The 13,243-nt window shown below is 39.3% G+C and overlaps 2 protein-coding genes across 2 annotated transcripts; both read right to left on the reverse strand.

The window, feature by feature from the left end:
- Window positions 1-1,833: 1,833 nt before the first annotated feature.
- LOC107597470 (GS homeobox 2-like) lies at window positions 1,834-3,335 on the reverse strand. Its single transcript, XM_016288542.1, has 2 exons — window positions 2,862-3,335; window positions 1,834-2,581 (listed from the first exon to the last, which is right to left on the reverse strand). The coding sequence occupies exons 1-2, from the start codon at window positions 3,247-3,249 to the stop codon at window positions 2,241-2,243; spliced, it is 729 nt and encodes a 242-aa protein (XP_016144028.1). The 5' UTR covers window positions 3,250-3,335; the 3' UTR covers window positions 1,834-2,240.
- A 5,256-nt stretch (window positions 3,336-8,591) lies between these two features.
- LOC107597471 (GS homeobox 2-like) lies at window positions 8,592-9,823 on the reverse strand. Its single transcript, XM_016288543.1, has 2 exons — window positions 9,350-9,823; window positions 8,592-9,071 (listed from the first exon to the last, which is right to left on the reverse strand). Exons 1-2 carry the CDS (start codon window positions 9,723-9,725, stop codon window positions 8,731-8,733), a joined length of 717 nt encoding a protein of 238 aa, XP_016144029.1. The 5' UTR covers window positions 9,726-9,823; the 3' UTR covers window positions 8,592-8,730.
- Between the last annotated feature and the right edge of the window lie 3,420 nt (window positions 9,824-13,243).

Genomic DNA, 13,243 nt, shown 5'->3' on the forward strand with positions numbered 1-13,243 from the left:
TGAAAGGAGGCCATTTATTCCCCTTCTGAAAGGACCTGCATGGGACCAAAATTTCACCTGCTTCCCCTCTCAATTAGGAATGTATCCCAAACTCTGACGGAACACGAGTTAAATTAAGCGTTCGCTAATTTCCTATCACCCCTCCTACGTAATCCCTCAATTTTCAGCATGCCCCCTCAATTTGGCCCAAGTTGAAAGGTTCAAATAGTGCCTAATGAAACAGTGACTAAATCGTTTTCTCGCGCGCTGAGGAACCCAGTAGACGTCCCGTGAAAGGCTTTGAGCTCGCCCGCCGTCGGGGGTCCGCCGGCTAAATGCGAATTCCTGGCAGGACAATCTAACCTGTCAAAGCCTTTGGCCAGCTCTGCGTAGCTTTTTTCCGCGCTCGTATTGAAGGAATTGCTACATAAGCAACAAACGTGGGACAAAAACTGCAATTAAACTGCTTTCGGATTAACTTAACAGGGGGACAACCGTCTCTTGAAAAGCATACACAGAATAGGGTCGATGTATAATTGACTATCACCTGGCTCGTGAGATACAAATTCTCGATACAAAGTCTTTTGTGGCCTATGCACTAGTAGGGAATATATGAGAAGAACAGTGGAAAATAAGTAAAAAAAAATGCATCTTATATAATGTTGCAATGAAACTTAAACATCAAGTGAACCCGTGCAGTTGAAATTAAGGCTCTGAACAAATACGCAAAAGGTTTAACAATTAAATAATACATTTTTAAAAACAACTTTATGCAACTGTATTCACACTTCAGGAGGCTTTTAAAGAAGGAGTTTCTCGTATTCTCTTTGAAAAGTAAGTGCTTTCTTAATAAAACAAATCCTTTTGGCGCATTTAAAACGAACTTAACAGGGGGACAACCGTCTCTTGAAAAGCATACACAGAATAGGGTCGATGTATAATTGACTATCACCTGGCTCGTGAGATACAAATTCTCGATACAAAGTCTTTTTGTGGCCTATGCACTAGTAGGGAATATATGAGAAGAACAGTGGAAAATAAGTAAAAAAAAATGCATCTTATATAATGTTGCAATGAAACTTAAACATCAAGTGAACCCGTGCAGTTGAAATTAAGGCTCTGAACAAATACGCAAAAGGTTTAACAATTAAATAATACATTTTTAAAAACAACTTTATGCAACTGTATTCACACTTCAGGAGGCTTTTAAAGAAGGAGTTTCTCGTATTCTCTTTGAAAAGTAAGTGCTTTCTTAATAAAACAAATCCTTTTGGCGCATTTAAAACTATTTGTCACGTGTTAATATTATAACAAATGCAGACCTTAAGTTTATCTCTCAAAGTTCTGTTCATGTAACAAACATAATTAAATAAATAAAAGTTGAACTGGAGTGTATTTCACATTTGAGTAGGCTACGGTTGCCTCAAATCTGGCACAGTCTTTTTCCCAACCCAACTTTCTCCATCCTAATGGCCACATGAAATTTTATGTATGTTTTTCACTTTTTTTGCAATATTTAAAGAGGTGCCTTGTTCCAGTATAATTAATAAATTTCAAAACTCATGAGTGTAGTTACAGAAGTAATTTTATTTAAATAAATACAGATATACACATTTTCTTTAATAAAATTCAGGTGAAAAAAAATCACAGTTTCTCAGTAGTCTAGGACAGGTAGGATTAACAGTCTGCATATTTACAATATCACACAGGTGCCTTGTTCCAGTATAATTAATAAATTTCAAAACTCATGAGTGTAGTTACAGAAGTAATTTTATTTAAATAAATACAAATATACACATTTTCTTTAATAAAATTCAGGTGAAAAAAAATCACAGTTTCTCAGTAGTCTAGGACAGGTAGGATTAACAGTCTGCATATTTACAATATCACACAGGGAGTGTTTTCTCTTCTCTATATATCCAACATTTATTCTTCAAAGAACGGGGATGACAGCATGGATTATCCGTGGTCGTTTCAAAAACGTTTTCACTTAAACTGTAAAAACGTTATTTACTTGCATCACTGAACTATTATTTCACAGTTTGTCGTACAGATAAGACAAATAACTGACTTGAGTGTCAGGGTAAAACAATACTTTGAGAGGAAAGAGGGAGGAATTGGTAGTAGCTAAACTTCCATACCCTTCGGGTTATGGAAATATGGAAGACAGTGTCCAATAAATGCAGTCGTTTCAACGGATCCGTACGTTTAAATGCACCATGCAAGTTACCAAACTTAAGTCTATGAAGTTCGCGGCGCCCCTAGATAGGTGAAATCTCCTTCTCCTCTGTTGCTGACACAGGTGACAGGGATTCTTCGTCTTCTGAGCGCGGATAGTGTGAGTGGCTGCCTGAGCATTTGCATCCTGCGTGCGCACTCCGTTGCGTACCTTTGCCTTCTTTCTTGTGTTTAACTCGGCGGTTTTGGAACCATATTTTCACCTGTTTCTCTGATAGATTTAAATAAGTGGCTATTTCGATCCTGCGTAAGCGGGAGAGATACATGTTAGACGAGAATTCGCGCTCCAGTTCAAGCAGCTGAGTGCTGGTGAAGGCAGTGCGCATCCGTTTGCCGTTCTGTAACTGGCTGTTGTCAGACGCACCTGTAGGGGAAAAAAAATAAGAAACTCTTAAAATCACGTCAATTCCAATCAACTTTGCAAAATAATTCAACGAATGCCTAACAAATCATTCTATGTATTTGAGATGTAAATGTGCAAAATATAGTCAACACGGTTCATTAAAAGTTAGTCAATAAAAAATAAAACAAAAGGGTAAAATGCGTAAGGACTTTGGAATTCTATAAGTTGTTTCCCTGTCAAATAGTCAAGCGTCTCATGATAAGGAGTAACAGGTGTATAGCATGCGCTCACACTCACTCACCTAGAGACAGACAGTGATACCTCCGAGGGTCAGTGACGCTGTAGCTTGTGGGCGTGCAGACAGGCGCGTGTCCGTGTCCCGGGTGCGCTAACGCGGGGCTCTGTTGGTGTGCTACCCTCTGACAGAAAGCCGCGTCACCGGCGGAGAAGCACTGTCCCTTCAGCAGTGGGATTCCACCGCGGGGAGAGTGGATATGCGAGGTTACGCACAACGGACAGATACAGAAGGTGCCGGTCTTGCGGGACGGGCAAACGGGCGCAGTGACGCTCATCACTCCGGGGGAGTGCATGCCAAAGGGGATGAGAAAGTCTTGTCCCGTGTGCTCGCTCAGAGCCGGGCGAGCGGGATCCTTGATAATCAAAGAGTCTACGTAGAAAGACCTCGACATGATTGCTTCTGTCTGCGATGCTGACGGTGTCAGTGATACCACACTGATGGCGATGCTCCGAGGACTTGCGCAGCGCACAGTGGTCTTAACACTGGTCTAAAGCCCTCGGGAGCTGGCTTATGTTTGATAGTTCAACAAAAGGGACCCCGGAGAGGGCCGGCCCTATCGTCACCCACGTGCGCTCACGGCCTAGGGGCTTTAGTAGCCTACCTCTGGTGTCCCGAGACACGTGATGCCCATGAGAGCCTCCAATCAAATCTTTGCCCATACAGTGTTGTTAGCTCGCGGGCATACGCTCCTCGACAGGCAAAGTGGCACAACAGCTCTGGCGAGTGCGCCTACTGAGATATCAACAATTATCCCTTTATAATCCTGGTCTAATATACTGAATTATTATTTAGATTTTCAGATGATGTAGAAGAAAGGCAGGGCTATATTTCTCACATAAACTGAGCTTACATTGTCTTTGTGTCGACATGAAAGTAACTTTCTCCATTTCACATGACAAATTACACTTCAGTATACAAATAACGCAGATCATTGGCCAAAAGCCATGTCTATAAGAAGTTGACAATCGTCCCTCATCCATGGTTCTCTTCTGTGCTTACTGTATTAGGGTATCCCTAAATTGACCTAACCTTAAATTTAATAGACGATGCATCCACAAATTTGTATGTTTACAACAATCAATATGATACATAAATATATTTCCATCTATTTAACTGTATTTATTTGAGAAATTATAGACCGTTTAACAAAATAAAACACTGTATACCAGTGGTGAATTATAATGAACATCTAGGATACGCTTAGAATATGACTCTAATAAACACTTCTTGCCAATATCGTTTATGATAAAACTCCCTTTTATTCAAAAACTAAAAGCAACTGTGAATCTTTGAGTAAAATCGAATAAAACTCTCTATGCAAATCAACTGCAGTTATAATCTTGATTCGAGTCTGTTTGGAAAGATCTCGGGTCGGCAATTAAAGATTTATGATTCTCAGTGGAGTCTGGGCGCACTTGCAATTTGATTGCGATTAGGATTCAATTAGAAAGTGTTTATTGTGGAGGCTTTGGAGTGGATAAACAGCCAGCTATTTCAGAAATGCGTTAATCCCTCATCTTGTGACAATAATTAGCGGGTTTGAGCTCTCGGCGGGTCAGCAGCGGGTTGAGCTTCCACTTTCATCTGCGCGCGAACGCCTCTTACCTCCAGACACTGTTCGAGGAGGCCAGTGGCGCGAGCGAGCGAGCTTTGACGAGGTCAAGTCTCCCCAAAACGGCAGGTCTGGCATTATTCTACCTCCTACTCTGTCGGGAGAGACTTAACCTCGTCAAGTCTTGTCTGAAGGTTACAGGGAAAGTAATGCTATCAGTCTATAAGAGCTATATTGCCCGTGCATGTTGGCTGCAATTATCTCAGCTCACACTTAATTACAGGCCTGACACCTGAGCTTTTCAATAACATGCAAAACATAGTAAAATTACCTCTCATTTGGGGCGGCTTTTATGGATGTTATAAGAAAAAAATTGAAAGTCTACTAATGATGATTGAGGGCAAAGTTCAAGCGCTGTAATGACGATTTCATATCAGCATTTAGAGCTAACATCACCAAAAGAAGATGCTACCAGGTGCCTTGATTTCATAGGCATTTAATTGCTGAAATCAGCGGCAAGTCTCATTCTTAAACAAGGTAGAATATGACTTTAAAGTGGCCTGAATAGGGGAGGCGAAAAAACAAACACATCTGTCATTCTGGCTGTAATTGTTGTAATGGAGGAAACATGGCGTATGAGACATGAGAGAAGAGGGAGAGAGACACAGATGAATGACAACCCATGCGGAATGATTTGCGGCGCGCGCCCATCATGCCGTCCAGTCTTCAATATTATTTTTTTCCATCTATAACTCTTCACGATAAAATTTCATTGTCTATTAAGTAATCCCACAAATGAGAGCCTTTATGAGTCTGTAATGAGCTCTAATTGCCACGAATAGCCGGGCCACGTGGAAGGATTTAAGACTTAAGCCGTCGGGTACTGTGCACAGAGTGTTACCTAGCCATTACTTTCATAATTCAAGGGGAAAATTAGCCCATTTAAGGGAAAAAAATCCTTTGATTCCTTTCATTCTGCTCCGGATGATAGGAATATCTTTGTCTGCTTGGGTTAAGACGAAGAGTCTAACAAACGCGTAGCAAAGTGCCCATGTCCAAGAGACGCGATTGTGAGTGAATAACGCAAATACTGCAGATAAAATGTTGTAAAGACTCTAATCGATATTTTGACCCCTTTCAGTTGTAATTTATAGTGTTGGCTAGTTAGGCCCTAAATGAAGCACGGGCATAACTGTAAGTTTACATTGCAGTTCATTACAGTTTACACAAGTAAAAAAAAAACCTTCCCCTATTCTATTCTCCTCAACAACATCGTGTTTGGTATTGGAACCAAGCCAAGTGATATAGTCAAGAACATCTAAAGAAACAGATTTTTAAAAACAAAATTCAATATTAACAATAAGATATGGTCTTCTACCTTTTCAGCAATATTCTTATATGGCAATTTTAAAGGACACCTGAGGAAAGTCGCCCACTGGATGTCATTTTCTGCCAAAGCACTAGAACCTAAAACTACACAACTTTCATAAACACCTACAATACTTCCACAAACTGTTTTGCATAAGTGGATGTGAATGGATTTGTTGTGACGGTTGTGCAAAGTGGGTCCAAACGGACTGCTCACAGTGGAGTTTATTTTTTGACTCACGAATTTTATGAATAAAACAGAAATTGGTATAAAACATGTGAGATAGCATGGCAAAAATGAAATAAACCAGGAAAAATTGGCAGCGACTGCTGAAATGTCCCAAAATTCTTTACCATTTAATTACTTAAACGGTTACTCTAGCAATACTGAATAAAATATTGTTCTATATGCCAGTATACGGGTCTTAAACGTTTAGACCTGTTGGATTCTAATCAAAAGTTTATGCATTTATCAATTCAAGGATCACAGGTGGGAGCAGTTTCATAGTAGTTTATAGGATAAACTACTTCTAAACACACACACACACACACGTTATTATTAGCTAACTATTAATTAATTATATTTACATCAAATAGCCTACGTGAGTAGTATCTCTAATGTGAAGTGTTGAAAATGAACACAGTTGACTTGTCAACGGTGGCAAAAGCTCTCACCTTCAGTCCCGTGCATTAATGCACTATAAGCGGTCCATAACTGCCGTATTGCATAAGTGTCATTAATTTGTGTCAACGCCTCCTCACAAAAGTTGCATTGTGGCACAAGGGGCCAGCCTGCGGCCCATCCCGACTGATACAGTGGGTGATTCCCCCCATTCCCTGTAACTAAGCAACACACGGTGAATACTGAAAACTGAAAAGAAACACTCGGGTTTTCAATATAGTCTTCAATAGCAAGGGGAAAATGAACAATGATCCCGCAGACAACATAATGCGGCGCAGTGACTTTTCATTGCCAATTATCTCCTTCATCTGAATAGCAGCTGCAGGGCCTGCTCTTCATTTCATCGTGTTGGGGGCTGAGTGGGGGGACTTAAATTCAATTGCCTGTGTGTGTCAAAATCTAATTTATGTCTTAATGACGGATACGATTTTTATGAAAAGGAGCCGGAGCCACACACATAGGAATTTCTACAGCAAACTGCAACTGTTGCTTATTCTCAACGTTTTTCTTCGCGAATAAATGAAAAGATATATTTAGTAAGAGAGTTTATTTCTCAATAAACACACAAAGAATGGGTGAGACTGCAAGAGAAGCCACATAAACAGCGCGCAATTAGGAGAGGCCAGAAAACAAGATACATGCCGACAGATTCGGTGATGCTGAACTCAGTGATACCCACAGAACCTCCAGTAACCTCATTAAAAAAATGCTCTCTCTCATCACCTTATTAGAGCGCAAAACTCTTCTAATAGCCAACAGTTCCTTCCAAACGACTTGACAAACATTCATGACTAAACCACAACAGGCGAGACGCAGGACCAAATAGCCCTTATGCCGATTGCGTTTCGCTTGACATGCTGAAATAAAATGTAGTAAAAATGTAAAGGTCTTAATCAAAGGGCCATAGAGAGCTGCGGATTTACACCCAAACCACTCTTTTAAAATATATATTATGTACTTGGGAGGTCCGGTGCTGTAAATTAGGCACAATGAATGTTTACTGGTCCGAGATAAATAAGACCATAATCAAATGTATTCCATGTTTTTCCAGTTTAATTCGCATTTTGTTGTAATAATTGTAAATCTAAATAAATGTTATTTAGCATCTGAATTTAATTTAATAATTTTAACTTTGAGAATGTTTCATCTGTTGTACAAGCAGTTGTGAGCATAAATTGTACAATCAGTTGTTGAAATCCTTTTCTTTAATTATCTTAATCAAGATATCAAAAATCATACATTTAGAATCAGTCATTAAATTAATGTGCTAAATTTGTTTCCTTTTTGTCAGTGAAATGCACCTGAAAAAAGAAAATATAGTTTTATGAATTATATGAAAATTAATAAATGAATAAATAATCATTAATATTATCAGAATATTAGACATCTAGTTTGCAACATAAGTTGTGTTTACTGTTTAAAGGTTATAAAAGATGCATGCACCAGTTTAATAAAATTACCACAGATCTTAAAAAAGGCAGTTTAACTCTATTAGCAAATGTATTTATTTATTTATTCATTTGTTTGTTTGGTCTTTTTATTTTGTCATGTGAAAAAGTAACTGTATAACATCTTTGGTTTAGATTTAGTTTTAATTAATTTTATAAATACAAAAACTGCAAAAATAACAAAACAAAAGAGTAAGCTGAAAAGCGACCACATATATCAAATGGAAAGAACAGTCCTGTTCCTTTTGTAAGAAATTAATTACACTTCCTATTTTCAAGAATTAACTACTAGAAAGTTATCAGAGCACAGATTCGGCAGACACTGATGCTCATTTGTGTTTCATTATTCTGATGAGGGGTTTCTCTGTTCACTCTCTTGTGAGCAGATGCACACTTTATTGATAACCTCTATCACGAGTGTGAGTGTGGTGTTTTTTCTGTCAATTACAGTAATGTTTATCATGGCTCATTACCCCACATCATTGTTATGCACTTTTACGAACACACACACACACACACACACACACACACACACACACACACAAAAAACGTTTTCACTTAAACTGTAAAAACGTATTTTACTTGCATCTATTATTTCACAGTTTGTCATAAGGATAAGACAAATAACTGACTTGAGTGTCAGGGTAAAACAATACTTTAAGAGGAAAGAGGGAGGAATTGGTAGTCGCTAAACTTCCATACACTTCGGGCTATGGAAATATGGAAGACAGTGTCCCATAAATTCAGCCGTTTCAACGGATCCGTACGTTTAAACGTGCCATGCAGGGTACCAAACTTAAGTCTATGATGTTCGCGACGCCCCTAGATAGGTGAAGTCTCCTTCTCCTCTGTTGCTGACACAGGTGACAGAGATTCTTCGTCTTCCGAGCGCGGATAGTGTGAGTGGCTGCCCGAGCATTTGCATCCTGCGTGAGCGCTCCGCTGCGTACCTTTGCCTTCTTTCTTGTGTTTAACTCGGCGGTTTTGGAACCATATTTTCACCTGTTTCTCTGACAGGTTTAAATATGTGGCTATTTCGATCCTGCGTAAGCGGGAGAGGTACATGTTAGATGAGAATTCGCGCTCCAACTCAAGCAGCTGAGTGCTGGTGAAGGCAGTGCGCATCCGTTTGCCGTTCTGTATGTGGCTGTTGTCAGACGCACCTGGAGGAGAAAAAATAAAGAAACTCTTAAAATCACGTCAGTGCCAACCAAATTTGCGAAATAATTCAACGAATGCCATTAATATATCATTCGGTGTATTTGAGAAGTAAATGTGCCAAAACATCAACATGATTATTAAAATATAAAGTCGATAAAAAGTAAAATAAAACAAGGTAAAATGCGTGAAGACTGACTTTTGAATTATATAAACTGCCAAATAGTCAAGCGTCTCGTCATAAGGAGTAACAGGTGTACAGCTTGCGCGCGCACTCACTCACCTAGAGACAGACAGTGATACCTCCGAGGGTCAGTGACGCTGTAGCTTGTGGGCGGGTGTCCGTGTCCCGGGTGCGCTAACGCGGGGCTCTGTTGGTGTGCTACCCTCTGACAGAAAGCCGCGTCACCAGCGGAGAAGCCCTGTCCCTTCAGCAGTGGGATTCCGCCGCGGGGAGAGTGGATATGCGAGGTTACGCAAATCGGACAGACACAGAAGGTGCCGGTCTTCCGGGACGGGCAAACGGGCGCAGTGACGCTCATCACTCCGGGGGAGTGCATGCCAAAGGGGATGAGAAAGTCTTGTCCCGTGTGCTCGCTCAGAGCCGGGCGAGCGGGATCCTTGATAATCAAAGAGTCTACGTAGAAAGACCTCGACATGATCGCTTCTGTCTGCGTGTGATGCTGATGGTGTCAGTGATACCACACTGATGGCGTTGCTCCAAGGACTTGCGCAGTACACAGTGGTCTTAACACTGTTCTAGAGCCCTCGGGAGCTGGCTTATGTTTGATAGTTCAACAAAAGGGACCCCGGAGAGGGCCGGCCCTAACGTCACCCACGTGCGCTCACGGCCTAGGGGCTTTAGTACCTCTGGTGTCCCGAGACACGTGATGCCCATGAGAGCCTCCAATCAAATATTTTCCCATACAGTCTTGTTAGCTCGCGTGTGTGCGATCCTTGACAGGCAAAGTGGCACAACAGCTCTGACAAGTGCGCCTACTGAGATATCAACAATTATCCCTTTATAATTCTGGTCTAATATACTGTATTATTATTTAGATTTCCAAATGATATTGAAGAAAGGCAGGCCTATATATTTCTCACATAAACTGAGCTTGTCTGTGTCAACATGAAAGTAACGTTCTTCATTTTAGATGGCAAATTACACCTCAGTATAGAAATAACTCAAGAGATTATTGGCCAAAAGCCATGTCTATAAGAATGTAACAATCGCCCCTCATCCATGGTTCTTTTATGTTTACATACTGTATTAGAGCTTCCTTGACCTAACCTTAAATTTAATAGACGAGGCATCCACATATTTGTATGTTTACAACTAACAATATGCTACATGAACATTTCCCCCCGTCTATTCAACTGTATTTATTTATTACTATCAGGGCTGGAAATGGGGCGGAGTCCGGGGAGTGAATTTCGAGGGGGGTGTTTCACTTCCAAATGGTTCGGTTTATTTGGAAATTAAAGTGATTTCTATATTTTATCCATTCAAAAGACTACGAAAGCGATCCCAGTTCTGCACATAAACGTAGCGCAGTGTTTATGGTTCGCTTCTCCATCGCTGCGCGTCCTGCTCCACACAGAACAGATCATCAAAGCGGACTGATTTTTGTCATTCATTGTAACAAAGTATTGGCTAGAGACGATGTCAATAATAGATTCAGTGTGCAGTGTAGAGATCTTTATTAATTAAAATGGAAGTTTGTGAGATAGCGATGAACTAAGGAGGGCAACAGCTTTTTAATGATCATAAAGAGAGTTTGCAAATGTGAAATTGAATTTATACAACAGTTTTATACATTTTTGATTTTATACAAAAGTTAATATTAAGTGACTTACATTTTAGGAACACTGTTGTCTATTTTGCTCTATTTCGTCAACAAAAATATAGTTCAAAAACAAAGTCACAGCTGCGCCGCTGCGCATCTATAGTCTTTGGAACAGCGCTGTTTCGTTTTTGACTGAATCTTTGCTTTTGAGCAAATCTAGTGAGTCAATGATTCAATGACCCATTCATAAAGAGAGTCACTTGCTTCGATCCTAAATGAATCAGCCAATACTATAGTAATTTATAGTAAATACTATAGTGTTTTTGAACCATACTATAGTAAAGTACTTGAATTAATTTGTTGTGGTAATTCTATAGTTGCTGTGGTAATATAACAACTGTAGTAATATAAACAAATTACTTTATGCAATACTGTTTTCTACAACTAGCGTATATTATACTACAATACACTACAGTTTACTGCAATAAAAACTAAAGTATACTACAGTACTTATTTCAGTTTATCAGTTCACTATAGTTAATACTACAGTATGCTGTAGCATTCATTAACAAAGTGTTTTAAATACTACAGTATAATACACTTTACTATAGTATGGTTCAAAAACACCAAAACTGATTTTTTTCATGTGGGTTTGAATGAATCGATTGAATGAATGATTCAGTAACAAAGACAGTGACTTGCTGCCACCTAGTGGCGGTTTCAGTTTCATTTTTAAAGTATAAATAGAGTCATTTAAATAATTTAAATTTCTATATTCAAGACATTATATTTAAAAATTAATCTAATAACATTGTTATTATGAGATGCATTAATCCCACCTCTGAATCTTGTCAAAAATTCTATAAATATGCCTTGATGCCACATTTGTACTCTTCTGTGCAAAGACGAATTGCTTATGCTGATTTCATTTGACTGGTAACTTATTCTTCCTGATTGTATCTTAATATTATAATTGAATTTATTGTTTAATTAAAACTTTTGATAAAAGTTTATAAACCTAAATTTTTTGGCACAAAAGATGACATACCCAAGTTGGAGTGAAAGTAATGCTGTCAATCTATACGCGCCTGTGTATGTAGGCTGCAATTATCTAAGCTCACACTCAATTACAGGGCTGACACCTGAGCTTTTCAATAACATGCAAAACAGTAAAATCAGCTCTCCGGCTTTATTATGGATGTTAAGATAGAATTGAAAGTCTACTAATGATGATTGAGGCCAAAGTTCAAGCGCCGTAATGACGATTTCATATCAGCATGTAGTGCTAGTATCATCAAGAGAAGACGCTGCCGGGTGCTTTGCTTTCATATGCATTTAATTGCTGAAATCAGCGGCAAGTCTCATTCTTAAACGAGGTAGAATATGACTTGGGCTGAATTGGGGAGGCGAAAAAACAAACACATCTGTCATTCTGGCTGTAATTGTTGTAATGGAGGAAACATGGCGTATGAGACATGAGAGAAGAGGGTGAGAGAGACAGAGATGAATGACAACCCATGCGGAATGATTCACGGCGCGCGCCCTTCATACCGTCCATTCTTCAATATTATTTTTTCCCTCCATAATTCTTCACGATACAATGTCATTGTCTATTAAGTAATCCAACAAATGAGCACCTTTATGAGTCTGTAATGAGCTCTAATTGCCACGAATAGCCGGGCCACGTGGAAGGATTTAAGACTTAAGCCGTCGGGTACTGTGCACAGAGTGTTACCTAGCCATTACTTTCATAATTCAAGGGGAAAATTAGCCCATTTAAGGGAAAAAAATCCTTTGATTCCTTTCATTCTGCTCCGGATGATAGGAATATCTTTGTCTGCTTGGGTTAAGACGAAGAGTCTAACAAACGCGTAGCAAAGTGCCCATGTCCAAGAGACGCGATTGTGAGTGAATAACGCAAATACTGCAGATAAAATGTTGTAAAGACTCTAATCGATATTTTGACCCCTTTCAGTTGTAATTTATAGTGTTGGCTAGTTAGGCCCTAAATGAAGCACGGGCATAACTGTAAGTTTACATTGCAGTTCATTACAGTTTACACAAGTAAAAAAAAAACCTTCCCCTATTCTATTCTCCTCAACAACATCGTGTTTGGTATTGGAACCAAGCCAAGTCATATAGTCAAGAACATCTAAAGAAACAGATTTTTAAAAACAAAATTCAATATTAACAATAAGGTATGGTCTTCTACCTTTTCAGCAATATTCTTATATGGCAATTTTAAAGGACACCTGAGGAAAGTCGCCCACTGGATGTCATTTTCTGCCAAAGCACTAGAACCTAAAACTACACAACTTTCATAAACACCTATAATACTTCCACAAACTGTTTTGCATAAGTGGATGTGAATGGATTTGTTGTGACGGTTG

Source organism: Sinocyclocheilus grahami, unplaced genomic scaffold (assembly GCF_001515645.1).
Source record: "Sinocyclocheilus grahami isolate Dianchi unplaced genomic scaffold, SAMN03320097.WGS_v1.1 scaffold232.1, whole genome shotgun sequence".
Taxonomy (NCBI): domain Eukaryota; kingdom Metazoa; phylum Chordata; class Actinopteri; order Cypriniformes; family Cyprinidae; genus Sinocyclocheilus; species Sinocyclocheilus grahami.